The sequence below is a fragment of the Coregonus clupeaformis genome, chromosome 5 (assembly GCF_020615455.1).
Source record: "Coregonus clupeaformis isolate EN_2021a chromosome 5, ASM2061545v1, whole genome shotgun sequence".
NCBI classification, from domain to species: Eukaryota; Metazoa; Chordata; class Actinopteri; order Salmoniformes; family Salmonidae; genus Coregonus; species Coregonus clupeaformis.
Window position 1 is genome coordinate 11,199,124 of NC_059196.1, and position 18,466 is coordinate 11,217,589.

The window sequence follows — 18,466 nt, forward strand, 5'->3', positions numbered from 1 at the left end:
TGTAATTGCAAACAAAGGTTTCTGTACCAAATATTAAGTTCTGCTTTTCTGATGTATCAAATACTTATATCATGCAATAAAATGCAAATTAATTACTTAAAAATCATACAATGTGATTTTCTGGATTTTTGTTTTAGATTCCGTCTCTCACAGTTGAAGTGTACCTATGATAAAAATTACAGACCCCTACATGCTTTGTAAGTAGGAAAACCTGCTAAATCTGCAGTGTATCAAATACTTGTTCTCCCCACTGTATCTGTGACAAACAGGTGTATATCTGTATTCCCAGTCATAGAAAATCCATAGATTAGGGCCTACTGAATGTATTTCAATTGACTGATTTCCTTATATGAACTGTAACTTGCATTTATATTTTTGTTCAGTATACTGTATATACACTTTACTTACGGGTGGTCCCAGGAATCGAACCTGCTATCTTGTCATTGCAAGCGCCATGCTCTACCAACTTAGCTACAGAGGACCACTCTAGGTAGAAATGAAAGGGAATGCTTATTATGGAGTTGATAACCATCAGCGTGACAAATTAGAGACTGGATCAGCGATGACCTCATAGACAGAAGATTACGTTGCCTGAACAAGCAATTTTTTTAGCCATGAGCCATGCTTTTAATCAGGGTACTCCTTCACACACAGAGGTCAAAAAGGCATCAGTGTTTTTGAGCCTTTTTTCTGAAATTGGTATGTTTTTTTACAAAGCACACTTGTCAGAAAAGACGGAGGAGCATCTGTCAACAGGTTGTACTGCTGACAACATCTGAACAGAAGGTAATAATGTGCTGCACTTTGAGAAACACTCTGTAGTACAATGGACATGTTTACCATCCTATTTACAGTACACACCACATAAATGGACTGAAATTCACAACTTAAATGGATAAACATATCAAGAATATTAATTTATCGGACTTACATAGATACCTACCGTATCCTGACAATACTTGCTATGTGTGTTTGGTAAGCTACATGACACTACATCACTATTTATTTATTTAAGAACCTTGCTGCTTCTCTCTCCTACTTGAGATAAAGATAGATCTTTGGATAAGGCTTAACAACTGTTTAAATCAAGGCGTCATTCCTTCCTGCAGAATCTAAATACAGGCTGACTATTGTACATTGCTGGGTGGAAGGCCACAGCCATGCTGGCATCTGCATGATAACAGAACTACTGTGTCGTGATGTGACTTTCATTTAATATGATGACTGTTACTTATCGAATCAACTAACAATGTTTATCGTCCACTACCATCCTCAGTAATTTTCCATCCAAGTTGTCATACCCAGGTGGCTTGTCACTTTACGGAATTCAAAATGACAATGCTTGTCTTTCATAATTTGGTCAGTTATACATGGATGTGTAGGTTAAGAATTAGTTGTTGGCATGTCATGTCAAATTTGCTAATCTGTGACAATGAACAAATCATTAAATTAGTTGGTAGTATCAGTGGGTTTTGTGATGAATGAAACATCTGATTCAATGAATGATGTAGTCTAGTTAGCCTTTTTGCCCAAAAATATTATTTAAGGTGCTCCAACGCTTTTTACTATCATTCTTTATGTCATTTATCTTTGTTACATAGTACAGTTTATTCTTATTTTTATTCAGTTTAGTCACATGATTTCTCAATTTACAGTTCGTTTGCCAATCGGCTGTGCAGACACTTATTTGAGCGTGAATAACCCAGCAGCGTTGCAGTTCTTAACACACTCAACACAGTGCGCCTGGCACCTACTACCATACCCCGTTCAAAGGCACTTAAATATTTTGTCTTGCCCATTCAGCCTCTGAATGGCACACATTCACAATCCATGTCTCAATTGTCTCAAGGCTTAAAAATCCTTCTTTAACCTGTCTCCTCCCCTTCATCTACACTGATTGACGTGGGTGTTGTTATATCTACTGTAATGACTACAGGGTCTCTTCTCGGGTATGTGCATGACATAACAGGTATAGAAATGTGAAAACCCCAATAGGTAATAATAAAGTTAACATTTTATATACAGTAGAAATAACAAATAAATATGAAAGGAGAGAGACCATTTAGAAACCTTAGTTGCAGAGGTACAATCATAATTTTACAGCCACACTACCAATGTCTTATTGCACTGTCCACTGTGTCACCACAGAAACGGTGGGAGCAGTTGACACAATCGACTGTGGATCAATTTCCATTTTCAACAGCCTACATATTTACCACCAGTATGTGCTCATTTCATGGTGTGATAGATGATGCTTGTAGGCAAAGACATTAGTACCATGTTCAACATAGTTTTACACGTGAACGTTTATGTTTGATGACAAAATACAATCGCACAACCCTGAAATGTTTTGACCTCTTACTCAAACAATTGCCTCTACACGGCAGATTGGAATAGTGTGATTTTTTTAGATTAAGTTTTAAAATCGTATCAAAATGACCTGACATACAGTATAATAACAGAGATCATGTCTGAAATTTGATTTCTCTCACAGATTAAACTCTCTCTCTCAGTCGCTCTCTCTCCGTCTCTCTATCTCTCTCTCTCTGTTTCTCTCTCGGACAGAGGGCAATGTCCTCCTGGTAATCTACGGCCTGCTGGGCTGCTCTGACACCATCCTCTTCTTCAACCTCTTCCTGGAGAGGGTCATCACCATGTTGGGCTTCCTCATGCGATGGTGCCACCGGAGGAGAACACAACATCAGGCTAGGGGGCAACAGCAACCAACCCGAGGGTGGAGGAGAGGAAAGAGACATGGATGGTGGGAAATAGGGGTGGAGGCCCTCTGTGTATTCCGTCACTCTCATGCTGTTCACTGCTGCCCTAGTGTTGGCTTGTGGTGCTTCCACTCTCTGCTCAGCCATGGAGGGCTGGAGCTACATCGAGTCCCTGTACTTCTGCTTCGCGGCCTTCAGTATGGTGGGCTTCGGGGGACATGGTGAGCAGCCAGGAAGTGTCCTAAGGAGGAGCCCCCAGCGGAGGCTAGCAGGTGGCTAACTGCTTCCTCATGCTCCTGGAGGTATGCTCTACCTACACCATCTTCAATGCCCTCTTTGTCATCATAAACAGGGGCTGAACTGGATCCTGAGTCAGCTGATCCATCTGTGTAGCTGCCTGTTGCCCATGTTCTTGCTAAACCTGGTGGATAAATGCTTGTGTGCTGATGCCACAGTGGAAACTTGAGCACCACCAAAGCCAGAGAAATGGGGCAACACAGATGCAGGCTTCCCGGAGGGGATATTATACTTGTCGGACTACCATGACTGGCACGACAGCTCCTGACTGGAGAGACACTGGCTACAAAATATCTGGCATGGTTTGCCTGCATATAGACAACACTGATAATTGAAGGTATATTTTTTTGTAATTAAGTTATTGGAACCTTTTGTTCATCTTACATTTTTTTTTGGTACTGTATCCTTAATGTACTCAATGTATCGTGAAACCAGTTTTACTCTCCCCATAAAGTGCATTAATAATAATATAATAATAATATGCCATTTAGCAGACGCTTTTATCCAAAGCGACTAACAGTCATGCGTGCATACATTTTTACGTATGGGTGGTCCCGGGGATCCAACCCACTACCCTGGCATTACAAGCGCCATGCTCTACCAATTGAGCTACAGAGGTCTGTGATGATGGTTGTAGTGCAGTCCTTAGAGTTTACCATGTACACTTGTTTGTGGTTTCATGATGCAATTTGTCTCCACAAGAGGGATAAAGTCATGTGGATTTTTTTGGGGTGGACTGCATATTCTACTGATCCAACCTTTTCCAACTGTTGTCCTGACTTTTTTTGTGTGCAAATAAATGAAAGACAGAAAAGACTAGACACTCCAGCAAATTCCCTCTGACGTTTCCTCCTCCTTGCCTCTCAATAACTGGTCCAGGGTCTGTTATGTCGATGACTATGATACAAGATCCACAAACAGAAGTGTTAGTTAGGTCTGACTGAATATTGGAATATGGCACACAAACGCAATTAAGAATTATTGATATATCTCTACTTTTATGTACACAAAGGAGCAGTTATTATAGACCCATGCCATGGTTCCATTTGAATGTCATTAGTATTGAGGTGAAAAATATGATCAACATCATAAATATCTACGAAGTGTGAGAGGGTTGTTTTCCTTATCATATAGGCCTACATGATGTCAGACTACTAGCCTACTGCAACGGTTTACATATTGACCAATTAGTCATATTTGAAATCAGCATATTCATAACCTATAATAGCACACAGCGAACGATTTATACAACAGAAAATTAAAAAGTCATTAGTTCTGCAATGGATAGATCAAATTTGGCGCAATGCAGTTTACAACCAGCCAATTACAAAACCGGGTACCTTTATACCCGTGTCTCTGGACCAATAAGGATATGCGTTACATTGACCAAGTTGAAGCTCTTATCATTACACCAATGTGGTCATACTTGATCAAAAATAATAGCGATCAAATTGACAATGTACAGTATATCCATTTCAAATATTGGCTATTGTTCACCGCTTCGATAGACTGAAATAATGGGCGTGTCTGCTTCTCATCAATGCACGAGTAGCGCAAGAAGCTTGAACAGAATCCTGCAGTATCTCTGCGCGAATCGTGCAAATAGTACAATTACTTTCTTTTTTATTAGGAACAGGGGACGTTCTAGGCAATTTCAGTGAGTGCAGTGGTCAATACAAGGTGAATAAATTATTATATTCTGACGCATTTGTGGTGTGCAGTTTTAAGATTGGCAGGTTCGTGGGGGGGCGAAAGATGTCACTTCGCGGAGTGATACAGTGCAAATGAGGCCACATCGGCAGTGACGCGGTCTCTAGTGTTCCTGGTCAACTTCGCAGAGAAGGGACTGAAGCTATACGTCTATCGAATAATTTTCCAGCACTAAACAACGATACATACGTTGACTACAGTTATTTTGCCAGTCACGAGGGGGAACAGTGACTATTTAGTAATTCATATTTTCCAAGTTCGAAGACCTAACATAATAAAATGGTGAGTATAGCCACCTTTTTTCTAGCTAGCTAATTTACACTCATTCAACCACAGACATCATGCCACAAAGCCAAGCGTATGCTGTAGACGGCTAGCTACCGTTACCTGACTGTCATATAAATTCGCTAGCTTGTCGTGTAGCTAGCTAGTTATCTAGCTAACATGAATTCGTATTGGGTACGAGCAACGTCTATGTAGTTAAAACTAGATATCTGTCCGTAAACTAACTAGCTAAATAAGGTGTGACTGTGACAAAGTTTGTCGGTCTGGCAGCTCAACTGTTGATATCACCGCCGGGCTGTTGGCGTTGAATTGCAATAACCAATCAATGGCAGTTGGAAAACCTCATAAGGACTCAGTGGATGACGGACAATAAGGAAATGCTTGATTGTGGGCACGTATTGTTTGCCAAGTCAACGCGTACGTGGCATGACTATCTGATCAACGTTAGCCATGGCTAATTTTACATACGGCTAGCTAGCTAAGGTCATTCATTGGTTTCATTCGTATCGGAGATAGCTAGCTAACGTTTGGGTACTTGTGAGTGGGCGTTGTGGTTAAGACAGAAGCATAGCGATGTTTGATGTAATAATAACCAAACACTGCATATTGAATGAACTTACTCGATAGTATTAGTTGGCTGGTTAGCTAGCCATTTAAATGAGCTAATTTATCTGGTGAAAAAGTTATGTAGACTTGAGCCAGTTGTTTTGTATTTTGCAATGAACAATGCCCAGATTGTACCGTGCCAAGGCAACTGATAGCGTATGCGGAGCAAGCGAACTTGTGTGTCTGTCATGTTTTCAATTACATAGTTAGCTCGCAATATGATCTAGCTAGTAATACTTGTTGTGCATCGTGTTGTTGCGCAAATTGAGATTTCAATAACCACGCGACATTTGAGGCTTTCCTCATGGTGCTGTTGTGTATTGCACCACGTTGATCCGCAGTCTGGTGTTCGTGGATGATCTTCGTTACCACCCCTCCTTCCTCCCACTGCATTGAACCACATGGTTGGTGCAGTATACTGACACGGGATCCGCAGTGCATGCTTTGCAAAAATTGGAAATGAGACTAAAAGACCCTGCGTGACAAACGAAGGCATGTGCTCCGCGCTATCCCCCTAAATCGCTCCGCTTTATCCCCCTAAATTGCTGTTTTGGGGGATGAAAGTGAGTCCTTGGTGCTAAGTCTGTATTATTCATGGTAGTTTGTTTTGCGCCAAAGGATAAGACGCAATTGAACATCTGTTAAAGATCTTGCCATCTGCCCAAAAAAACGAGAATGCACTACTTTACCACCTCACAGTGAATACGATATTAACAGCCTTTAACCAGGACTGTACAGCATGGCACATGGGATCACAATACTGCTCAAAGGCAACACTGTTTTCCTGAGACATTTGGTGCTTGACACTGCCTTGTAAATGCTAAAACCCAGGCACTAACTGAATCCTCCTGAACCACTGCTTGCTTCCTCAACCCGCTGCGTGGACAGAATATGCAGCAATCTGCTTGCTTCCCTTTCCTTCTTCCTCTCCTCCTGATGACTCACTGAGATAGAGCAGAGCACATGTCTTGGGCTAAATTATTTCTTAACTGTAATGAACATGTGCAAAACGCAGAATCATATGATGCAAAATGCATCATATGGGGATGATTTCCGTATTTTGATAACTTGAGTGCTGACAAGCAAAACATTTTGAGACTGTCAACAATGGACTAATTAAACAAATTCAAAAATAGTTTTTGGGTGGAATTTTCCTTTAACTGTAATGAACATGCGTTGATATGTCAGTGTGCCCCTTGCTTTCTGTCGGTTACGTGCACACAAACCTGTTCCCTTGGTGTTTTCCAGGGGACATGCACACTTTCACAGGTGTGCACACTCACACTCAAGCAATACTTATGACAACAAGTCTGAAGACCCACAAAAAGTAACAGAGATCGTAATAGTCAGTGTGCTACATTGGCGACCCTGTTCGTGCCGCTCTAATTATAGCAGCCGTACTGAGGTGTATTTATACCCATCCCTCATCACACTTCCTCAGCCCAAAGTGTGCTGGCTGACTGACTCAGACAGGCCTGATAAGACCTCGTCCTCAACTGATGGGAGGGAGAATAAAGCCTCAGAGCATTCTCCTGGTGGAAATGGAGAAGGCGCCGACAGACACGGTCGCCTAGTTTCTTACACCATTTTATTTATATATAACTCAGCAAAAAAAGAAACGTCCTCTCACTGTCAACTGCGTTTATTTTCAGCAAACTTAACATGTGTAAATATTTGTATGAACATAAGATTCAACAACTGAGACATAAACTGAACAAGTTCCACAGACATGTGACTAACAGAAATGGAATAATATGTCCCTGAACAAAGGGGGGGGGGGGTCAAAATCAAAAGTAACAGTCAGTATCTGGTGTGGCCACCAGCTGCATTAAGTACTGCAGTGCATCTCCTCCTCATGGACTACCAGATTTGCCAGTTCTTGCTGTGAGATGTTGCCCCACTCTTCCACCAAGGCACCTGCGAGTTCCCAGACATTTCTGGGGGGAATGGCCCTAGCCCTCCGATCCAACAGGTCCCAGACGTGCTCAATGGGATTGAGATCCGGGCTCTTCGCTGGCCATGGCAGAACACTGACATTCCTGTCTTGCAGGAAATCATGCACAGAACGAGCAGTATGGCTGGTGGCATTGTCATGCTGGAGGGTCATGTCAGGATGAGCCTGCAGGAAGGGTACCACATGAGGGAGGAGGATGTCTTCCCTGTAATGCACAGCGTTGAGATTGCCTGCAATGACAACAAGCTCAGGCCGATGATGCTGTGACACACCGCCCCAGACCATGACGGACCCTCCACCTCCAAATCGATCCCGCTCCAGAGTACAGGCCTCAGTGTAATGATTATGGAGGCCAGGTCATCTGCAGCTCAATCACTCTCCTTCTTGGTAAAATCGCCCTTACACAGCCTGGAGGTCATTGGGCTGTTGAAAAACAAATGATAGTCCCACTAAGCCCAAACCACATGGGATGGCATATTACTGTAGAATGGTGTGGCAGCCATGCCTGTTAAGTTTGCCTTGATTTCTAAATATATCACAGACGGTGTCACGAGCAAATTACCGCCACACCATAACACCACCTCCTCCATGCTTTACGGTGGGAAATACACATGCAGAGATCATCCGTTCACCCAAACTGCGTCTCACAAAGACACAGTGGTTGGAACCAAAAATCTCACATTTGGACTCCAACCCAAAGGACACATTTCCACCGGTCTAATGTCCATTGCTTGTGTTTCTTGGCCCAAACAGGTCTCTTCTTATTGGTGTCCTTTAGTAGTGGTTTCTATGCAGCAATTCGACCATGAAGGCCTGATTCACACAGTCCCCTCTGAACAGTTGATGTTGAGATGTCTGTTACTTGAACTCAGTGAAGCATTTATTTGGGCTGCAATTTCTGAGGCTGGTAACTCTAATGAACTTATCCTCTGCAGCAGAGGTAACTCTGGATCTTCCATTCCTGTGGTGGTCCTCATGAGAGCCAGTTTCATCATAGCACTTGATGGTTTTTGCGACTGCACTTGAAGAAACTTTCAAAGTTCTTGACATTTTCTGTATTGACTGACCTTCATGTCTTAAAGTAATGACGGACTGTGGTTTCCAAACCACATGGGATGGCATATCACTGTAGAATGCTGTGGCAGCCATAGCGCCCCCCCCCACCTTGTCACAACACAACTGATTGGCTCAAACGCATTAAGAAGGAAAGAAATTCCAGAAATTAACTTTTAAGAAGGCACACCTGTTAATTGAATTGCATTCTAGGTGACCTTCTCATGAAGCTGGTTGAGAGAATGCCACGCTGTCATCAAAGCAAAGGGTGGCTATTTGAAAAATCTGTTTAACACTTTTTTGTTTACTACATGATTCCATATGTGTTATTTCATAGTTTTGATGTCTTCACTATTATTCTACAATGTAGAAAATAGTAAAAATAAAGAAAAATCCTTGTGAGTAGGTGTGTCCAAATATTCCTAATTTGAAGTTAATATGGGTTAATTGGAATAGTAACTGAAATATGAACACTGACTGTAGGCCTAGAACCTCTCATAAAGTATGCACCCAAGATGAACTGAAGACTAATAGATTTCTCAGCTTTTCATTTCCTTAAAACCGGGTCAAACTGATTTACATTTTGCACAGGACCAGTCTTTCCACTATTTTGGAGTTATTGTGTTGTGTCCTGGTCCCTAAACGAAACAGACAACTTTACCGGTGTTAACTAGATTACTAATGCATTCATTCTATCGATGTAGGACATTATTCTGGTGAGTATTTAGTCTTCTGGGCAAGAAGTTAGGCTATGACAGAACAGAAGCTGCATGTATCTAACTATAGTTGACAAACAAATGGCCTACCAAATGTTGGAAATGATAATATGGCTTACCAAATGTCAGAAATTATAAGCAGAAATTTAGGGGTGAAAGTAGCCAGTAGGCTATGTGGTCCAATACAGAATATCAGCAAAATAAATTATGGTGGATCGAACTGCGCAGGTAGCCTACCTTTTTGAAGTGATTTGTTTGACAGTCAGATGAAAACATCATTTAACACCCATGATATACAAAACTGAGCCTGTGCAGACCGCGAAAAACAACAGTAAATGGGATAAGATGTTTACTTGTCACAGTATCCCGTCTAAAATCAGCATATCCCAGGCAGCTTATCTGGGTTTCTCTTAACCAGGATACAAGCTTTTTCGGGTTATTGTAAACCGGATATGTTTATATGCGTCAACTCAAAAAAAGAATACTTGAGTATTCCGAATAATAATGGGATATCGGTGTGCATGTAAATGTGGTCAGTGTGTAGGAACAACGTTATCCTACTCCTGTGAGCACTGAGGTTATAGGGATGAGAGTATCACTGCCATGTCAACTCATCTGGTCTCATGCGAATCCAATGGAGCAGGTGTGGTTACACACAGGAGTAAAAGAGCAGCCATTAGGTGATTGTTGCTTAATTTACCTCAATTAGGCTATATTATGGCAATGGACAACTCTCACGCTTGCTTCCTCTCGTCTTCACAGGCCGACCAACTGACTGAGGAGCAGATTGCTGGTGAGTACTAACCCTGAAAGGTGAGGTTCTGTCCAATCAAAGCTCTTCAATCTAATCCCAGTTAGTAGAAGTGACGGAGTTCATGTCGGTTGGCAGATAATGTGGGTGCTTAGACTCATGGCTCCTCATGGTAGTGACCAACATTTAGGCTACTCTGCCTGTTAGTTTGTACAACTGCTGCTAATCTTGTACTAACCATTCTTAGTATTTGTAAGAGTTTTCTTCATCTGCACAGATCTAAACAATTGGGTGAAATCAATATGTTGAACGCATCCTGGAAATTTGCCCTTACCTGTCCAGTTCTCTCACATCAGTGCAGATGAAGGAAAGGAGACAAGGATAGGAAGACCATTTAGACTATTGACATACCCAATATAGGCATTTCCACGAATCCCACACTGTTCCCTGTTTGCGTAATCAGAGTTCAAGGAGGCGTTCTCACTGTTCGACAAGGACGGCGATGGCACCATCACCACCAAGGAGCTGGGCACTGTCATGCGCTCTCTGGGACAGAACCCTACTGAGGCAGAACTACAGGACATGATCAACGAGGTAGACGCTGATGGTAAGATTAGAGAGATGTGTACAATGACACACACACACTGACGTACTCATTGACACGTGCTGACACGCACGCACGCGTATGGTCAGAACGCAACAAGGCTGACCCTTGTACATGATTCACATGGTGGATGAATGGTGACACACAAACACTGCATAATTACTGGCCCAATGCTCTTAACTGCTAGGCTACCTGCCACCTCACCTGGATGGCACCATGGCTCTGGTTTCAAGGTGGATCACATTTCAAATATAAGGTTTCCACCCACAACAGAGGCTCGCCCGTAGAGTTGGAGGACCCTAGATGGATAAAACCTGTTTTTGTCATGGACATAGAGCTCGCCAGGTTGTAGTCCTCAACCCGGAAATGAGTTACCTTTGGTTCGTTCAGCCATTCGTATGGGGGAAATTAATGTGGTTTTGCCGATAATAAGGGCTGAGGTTAACACGGGCTTAGGAGATCTTATGCGTTTTGTTCTATAAGATAATATCAGTCAGTTAACATGACCATTTATAAATTATGAAGCCTGTGTGTGCTTGTTTTGATTTCATAAATGCGTCAAAATTCACAGAAAGTGACATTAGCTGATGAAGATTATCTCATGGAACAAAACATGTAAGATCTCCTAAGGCTGTGTTTACCACATACCTTATTTATGGTGTTTATCCAGAAACCCTCCAAAACACCCATTAATTTCCCCATAGGCCTTGGCCAATGAGCCATGGCGGAGTTAGTGCCTACAAAAAGACGCCATTTCAATTGCTCTCTCTTGCCATTGAGGGCTTCCACCATTTTAAAGTAGTCAACTGGGTGGGACTTCCTATGGGTTAAGGAAGGATCACATGATTCCATCCGGGTCATCAGCAGGGATCAGCCAATGAATTATACTCGTGAGCAAACATTCCATAACTGTAGGTGGCAGTAAATTGCCAATCATGGCTTTATATCTGTTCAAACAACACACTAGGTGGTAGTTTGCACCCTTTCAGTTTGTTTGCCAACAAGAATAATAATAATAATGGACTACTTAAAAATGGAAATTGCCACAGTGGTGCGGCCCATGCACTCAGATGCAAAGATGATATCTCTCTCTCTTTGGGCTTATTCCAAAATGTACCAACAACATTTGAACACTGCTCATTCTGAAATAAAACAAGTCTTTGTGTGTGTGTGTGTGCACAAACGTAAAATAAAGACGGTGCTGTTTGTCCTTAGGTAACGGGACGATCGATTTCCCAGAGTTCCTGACAATGATGGCAAGGAAGATGAAGGACACAGACAGCGAGGAGGAGATCAGAGAAGCCTTCAGAGTCTTTGATAAGGTACGCACACTCAACACCATCTCCTTTGATTGTTGTACTCAGTCAATTGGAAATGTGCTTAGTGTTTTGAGACATGAGCCATTTATGTGCTTAAGAGTTGTGAAAATGTACCACATACTTGTGAAAATTGCACCAAAGTGATAGAAAAAAAACCCCAACACTTCATGTTCTAAGAATGTGATGTTGAAAGTGTGATGGACTACGGCGCCACTGCTAGTGTGCGTGTCTCTGCAATCCTGATGTTGTGTAATCCAGTGTTTGTCATCATGGATATGTCTAAACTGTGTTGCTGAGAGGAGGGCTTTGTTTGTTGACAGGCAGTGGAGTATAACATTACCCGCAGGCAGGATAGGGGCTTATTGCAGTGCAGAAATCTAGGTCACAAGATAACAGGGAGAGCTCATTGGCTAGGCTTATATTGCCTATTGCTTCATGCAGCATGGAACAGAGCCATGTGATTTAGGGAATGTGTGTGCACGTAAATTGTGTGTATTGCTGTTGTTTGTTTGCAGCCTCTTTGACGGATCGTTGTGAGTGGTGTGATTTGTGTAAGTTTGTTTCTGTGGGACGTTTGTGCAACTGTCCTGAAGAAGCTTGGTTACTGCTACGGTGCCAGTCTGCTAGGACGCCAGTCTGTGTCAGCATCCCCCAGCTCTGTTTATTGGCGAGCTAGAGCCAGAGATAACGCCAGGCTGGGGCTGGGTGAGCAGACGTACCAGAGCCATGCATATCTCTGGCTGTCACATAGATGGGGCAGCCAGGGACCATGTTCATGTGCCAGCAGACCAGATATGCCCGGGCTGTAATCAGGAGAGGGAGATGTCACTGATCGTTCAGATAGAAAACTCTTGTTTAGACCTGATCTCATTCTGACCGGTTAAAGTACTGTATGTAGAACCTTCTCTCTTTACATATTGAATGAGCCTGTTCTCCCTGTAGGATGGGAACGGCTACATCAGTGCGGCAGAGCTGCGGCACGTCATGACCAACCTCGGGGAGAAGCTCACAGACGAGGAGGTGGACGAGATGATCCGCGAGGCCGACATTGACGGAGACGGACAGGTCAACTATGAGGGTGAGCTCAACGTCCTTCCGCTCTCCCACACGTGTGTTTGCAGATATAAAGGAAACGGATAGGTGGAATCAAAATGGTGGAAGCTCCCCTTAGTAAGCCCATTGCGAGCCAAGGTGGAGCTATCACCGTATTTCTTAGACTTCCCTGGTACCTTCCGATCTGCAAAAATCAGAGGTGTAAGTAAGGGCTAAGGATTCTCTTAAAACCGGGCATTCTTCTCTCTCCTCCTCGTCCTCCTTTTTCCTCCCTCTTCCTGCTTCTCCTCTCATATCTACTGTGAGTTTACTGAAGTCAGTGTCTTTCCACTGTTGCCCAAGTCAGTTATGCCAGGACAAGGCCTGTATTTACACTGTGAAGCGATGCTTCAGGCTTTCCTCTAGTCCTTGGTGAGAGACAAACTGGTTTTGTGTGCCTTACTTCTCTTTGCTTTGATGCTAAAAGGAAAGGCCATAAAAGGACTGGGTTTATACATGACATAGTCACTCACAGCTTAATGAATTACTGTTCATTGAATTTAAAATAGTATTGAAGATATTGATTCCTCATGTTACTCTGTTCCAATCTTATTAGTATGCCTTGTGATGTTATCATTGTTAACAGAATGCTCTTTATTCTTGTGGATTTCTTCTAATTTCTTTCTCCCTGTTTTGTTCTTCCTTGCAGAGTTTGTGCAGATGATGACAGCCAAGTGAAGTGGACTGTGCTCTCACACATTTCTCTCTCTTACATTGCTTGTCCTCCTAAGATCACTCTGTCTTTAAGAAAACAAACCAATAATCAAGCCAAAATGTACAACTAAAAAAAATGATTAAATGTATAAAATTCTTTAATCAAAATAATCCAACTACTTCTAGGGTATCTGTTTTAAGAGCAACTGCAGATGAATCCCTAACAGAAGTTAATGGACTAAGCTTTAACGAGGCATGAGACCCTTACTCCGGAGTAAGATCCTTGGGAGGCTCCCAGATGCCGACTAAATTTGAGGAAAGGGCAACATGGACGAGGCAGAGGGATAGGAATCCATGCCAGAGATGGCTGTCTTTTTCTCATAGAGAGAAGCTTACTATTTTGAGTGTTTTTCCACCCTGAAAACAATTTATGCTAACTGCGCACTCACAAATCGCAGTGCTGATTTCTAATATTGAATTGGGTAACTGCCTTCTTGCATGCACCCCTTCTGAGACAGTTTCATGTCACAACAAGGTGGTTCTGATTCCATCAGAGATTGTGGATTGTATACACACTGGAGGTATATACAAATATATAGCTATACACTGGATGTATATACATAAATATATAGCTATACACTGAGCGTACAGAACATTAGGAACACATTCCTAATATTGAGTTGCATTTTGCCCTCAGAACAGCCTCAATTTGTCCGGGCATGGACTCTACAAGGTGTCGAAAGCATTCCACAGGGATGCTGGCCCATGTTGACTCCAATGCGTCCCACAGTTGTCAAGTTGGATGGATGTCCTTTGGGTGGTGGACCGTTTTTGATACACACACAGGAAACTGTTGTGTGTGAAAAACCCAGCAGTGTTGCAGTTCTTGACACACTCAAACCAGTGCGCCTGGCACATACTACCATGCCCTGTTCAAAGGCACTTGAATCTTTTGTCTTTCCCATTTAACCTCTGAATGGCACACACAAGCCATGTCTCAATTGTCTCAAGGCTTAAAAATGGTTCTTTAACCTGTCTCCTCCCCTTTAACAAGTTCCATCAATAAGCGATCATAGCTTTTACCTGGTCAGTCTATATTATGGAAAGAGCAGGTGTCCCTAATGTTTTGTACACTCGGTGTGTGTGTGTATGTATGTATGTATGCGTGTGTGTGTGTGTGTGTGTGTAATATAAATATATACACATATAAATAAATAAATAAATTGTCACTAACGGTTGGTGCAAGAATTACAGTGGAAGAGGTTGCATTGGTGCTAGGTTGAGGAGAGACTTCTCCCATCCCTAAGGGGATGTGTGAAGTTGTTAGAATATCACTGGCTGGTTGGTTTTAAGTCTTCTTTTTTTCATTGTTTGGGCAGGCTGTTGTCTTTCGTTCTCAAACAAGGCTTTTAATTTCCCAGCACCACTGACCTATGGCATAGGAGTACGTTGATGTACAGTTTCAGGACGTTGATTATGGTAACACACTTTGAGAGCATTGCTGTAAAGATATTTTATCTGCTAACATATATCCTGATACAAATATAAATGTTATACTTTTTAAATGTGTTATCAAATATTAATGTATACATTAATTAAACAATTTGGTCACAAATATATATTAGTGCATCGTAAACTTTGCATGACCTATTGTTGATCTAGTATGACCTGAGATGTTTTATCCTTGGTTTTTAAATGTGCCATAATACTCTAAAGCCTCAACCTTCTTGCAAGAGCAATTATTAAATTAGAACATATTATGAATATACAGTATAAACTATATACAGTACGTACCTATTTGCACTTTGGTGTAAACCGTATATTTGAAAAGGTTCTGTAAAAAAGACAATGTTGCTGCTGCTAGAACAACTCATTTTGTCTCTTGCTCCTGTGGATTTGTCAGATCCTCATGTTGTCGTCAAGTGTTCACATCTTTTATCCGTGCTCCGCTTGCTGTTCTGCTGAACAAAGTATATATTCACTAATATATTTATTTTTGTCAGTGAGTTGAAAAAATTAATATTTCAGACTGGTATAAATGAGGGGTTTAAAAATGTATTATTTAGGGTTGAATGACAGGAATGCTAGCAGAGGTACTGAATCGTTGCTTAAAAGACACATTCGGGACTAAAACAGTTTCTGGCTAGCTTTTACTGGTTTGTTAATTTTGATTCAAAGGTTGGAAAAGACACATGGTTAAGGACTGTTAAACCTCTGGAGGTAGCATACAAATTTAAAGATATGAAATATTAATGTTTTCCATGAATAAATAAATTGACTGTACTTCACTATATGAGTGTCTCCTTGTCTTGCGTAATACTTTATATGCAATTTCTATTGCAAACTTTTTTTGTACAAAAGAAATGCACTGCCATAAGCTAACTTTAGCATGTACTGATGGCAGTTATTTGGAGTGTGGATGGAACTTCAACTCTGTTCAGTTAGTGTGTGTATCTCTGGCTGCCAGTCTCTTTGCAGTCTTCATAATGTCCTTTACAAGACACCCTCTGAGATTGGGTCAGAGGAGGCCTCTGTAAAAGGAGCTATCCCTGGCTGCACAAGGCTATATTTGGTGGTTTATGGGATTGCCACAGGAGCCTCTGGTAATCTGGTTCATGACATCTCACCCCTTTAACTCCAAATGCCTCCAAGTCCAACCCACACATGCCTCTGCGGTGACGGGCATGGACAGCCAATGAGATCAATCATATCTTGGGCCGGTTGGATGTGATGGATTATTTTGTTATAGTACAGTAAGTAGCTCAGGTACATAAATTAGGAACCTGAGGACCTCGCTCAGCTGGTAGATTATGACCCCCTTTACTGTACTTCAACTGCCTATGGTTGTCTAATTATAGTCTATGGCGGTTGTATATAACACATGATCATGACTGGGCAGGGTGCCTGTGTAAGGGGAGTAAACTACAATTTATGTAGAGATATTACATTACTGTGCTAGTGTAAGAAATTCAATATAATCTGTGGTGATATTTTGGAGCAAACTTGTTCTTAAAGCTTGTTCAGTGAATTTACAAGGTATTGGTTTGTTGCATTAGTGTGCCTCCCCTACTGATAGTAGAAGAGAATAGCCTCTGTTCACATGACATGCTTACAACTACAGCAGATCAAAGGGAACCTAATAACTGACAGATCGCTGGTTCGATTACCCGAGCCAACAAGGTGTAATAATAAACAATAAAACATCTTTATTTTTTACTGCCACCTAGTGTTTGCTCATGAGTATAATTCAATGGTTGATGACCCAGGTGGAATTAATGTGATTCTTCCTTAACACATAGGAAGTCCCACCCACTACTTTAAAGTGGTGGAAGCCCTCAATGGCAATGTCCATGCATGCCAAAGCGGGTGTCTATCCATACAGAGTCGTCTATTTAACCAAATGTGTTGTCCTCACCTTTTCAAAGTTGTGTGGAGGCTAAAATGGCCTTATGTGATGCTCTGCTCTGGGTGTAGTTTCACATATCCTCACTAGATGACGCTGTATCATTGTCTTGGAATCTGCTCAGAAGCCTTTGTCAGCTGACAGTTATAGAATGTGTCATCACTGTGTGTTTATTGCATGAAAATAACTCAACATATATTTTTATAATTTATTTCCCTGAGCCTCCTTTTGCCATTGAAATGCTCAGTCTGATTTTGTGGCCGTGTTGATACAAATGTAATTATATTTACATACACAGCCATTGATTTGCGGATAGGATTGTCTAGAGTCTAGAGCCTACCCGCTTACCCTTCACAGTAATATTCAGTGGTCAGAGTAATCAGATCAGATTGTGATGTCATACTGAACAGGCTGAAATTCCAGGCGTTTTTTGTTTTGTTTTTAAAGCTCTTACACTGCTCTTATGCCTGTGATTGGTTCAGCAGACCAGTCCCTTGAGGACTGAAAGATATTTGGTATTTGGTATTTTATTCTGATCCCCATTAGCTGTTGCAAAAGCAGCAGCTACTCTTCCTGGGGTCTACACAAAACATGAAACATGACATAATACAAACATTAATAGACAAGAACAGCTCAAGGACAGAACTACATACATTTTTTTAAAAGGCACACGTAGCCTACATATCAATACATACACACAAACTATCTAGGTCAAATTGGGGAATGTCGTTGTGCCGTGAGGTGTTGCTTTATCTGGTTTTTGAAACCAGGTTTGCTGTTTATTTGAGCAATATGAGATGGAACGGAGTTCCATGCAATAATAGCTCTATATAGTACTGTACACTTTCTTGAATTTGTTCTGGATTTGGGGACTGTGAAAAGACCCCTAGTGGCATGTCTGGTGGGGTAAGTATGTGTGTCAGAGATGTGTGTAAATTGACTGCAAACAATTTGGGATTTTCAACACATTAATGTTTCTTATAAAAAGAAGAAGTGATGCAGTCAGTCTCTCCTCAACTCTTAGCCAAGAGAGACTAGCATGCATAGTATTTATATCAGCCCTCTGATTACAATGAAGAGCAAGACGTGCCACTCTGTTTTTGGCCAGCTGCAGCTTAACTAGGTATTTCCTTGCAGCACTGGACCACACGACTGGACAATAATCAAGATTAGACAAAACTAGAGCCTGCAGAACTTGCTTTTTGGAGTGTGGTGTCAAAAAATCTCTTTATTACAGACAGACCTCTCCTCATCTTTACAACCATTGAATCTATATGTTTTGACCATGATCGTTTACAATCTAAG

The 18,466-nt window shown here is 41.7% G+C and overlaps 1 protein-coding gene across 1 annotated transcript; it reads left to right on the forward strand.

The window, feature by feature from the left end:
• Positions 1–4,593: 4,593 nt before the first annotated feature.
• LOC121560363 (calmodulin-1) lies at positions 4,594–13,929 on the forward strand. The gene is made up of 6 exons (XM_041873371.2): positions 4,594–5,006; positions 10,101–10,131; positions 10,553–10,696; positions 11,909–12,015; positions 12,955–13,090; positions 13,754–13,929. Exons 1-6 carry the CDS (start codon positions 5,004–5,006, stop codon positions 13,780–13,782), a joined length of 450 nt encoding a protein of 149 aa, XP_041729305.1. The 5' UTR covers positions 4,594–5,003; the 3' UTR covers positions 13,783–13,929.
• The last annotated feature ends 4,537 nt before the right edge of the window (positions 13,930–18,466 follow it).

Excerpts from the sequence above, each read along its gene's own strand:
- LOC121560363 (XM_041873371.2), top strand. Across the intron at positions 10,132-10,552 it reads GACTGAGGAGCAGATTGCTG|AGTTCAAGGAGGCGTTCTCA; the intron begins GTGAGTACTAAC and ends TTGCGTAATCAG. Across the intron at positions 10,697-11,908 it reads CAACGAGGTAGACGCTGATG|GTAACGGGACGATCGATTTC; the intron begins GTAAGATTAGAG and ends GTTTGTCCTTAG.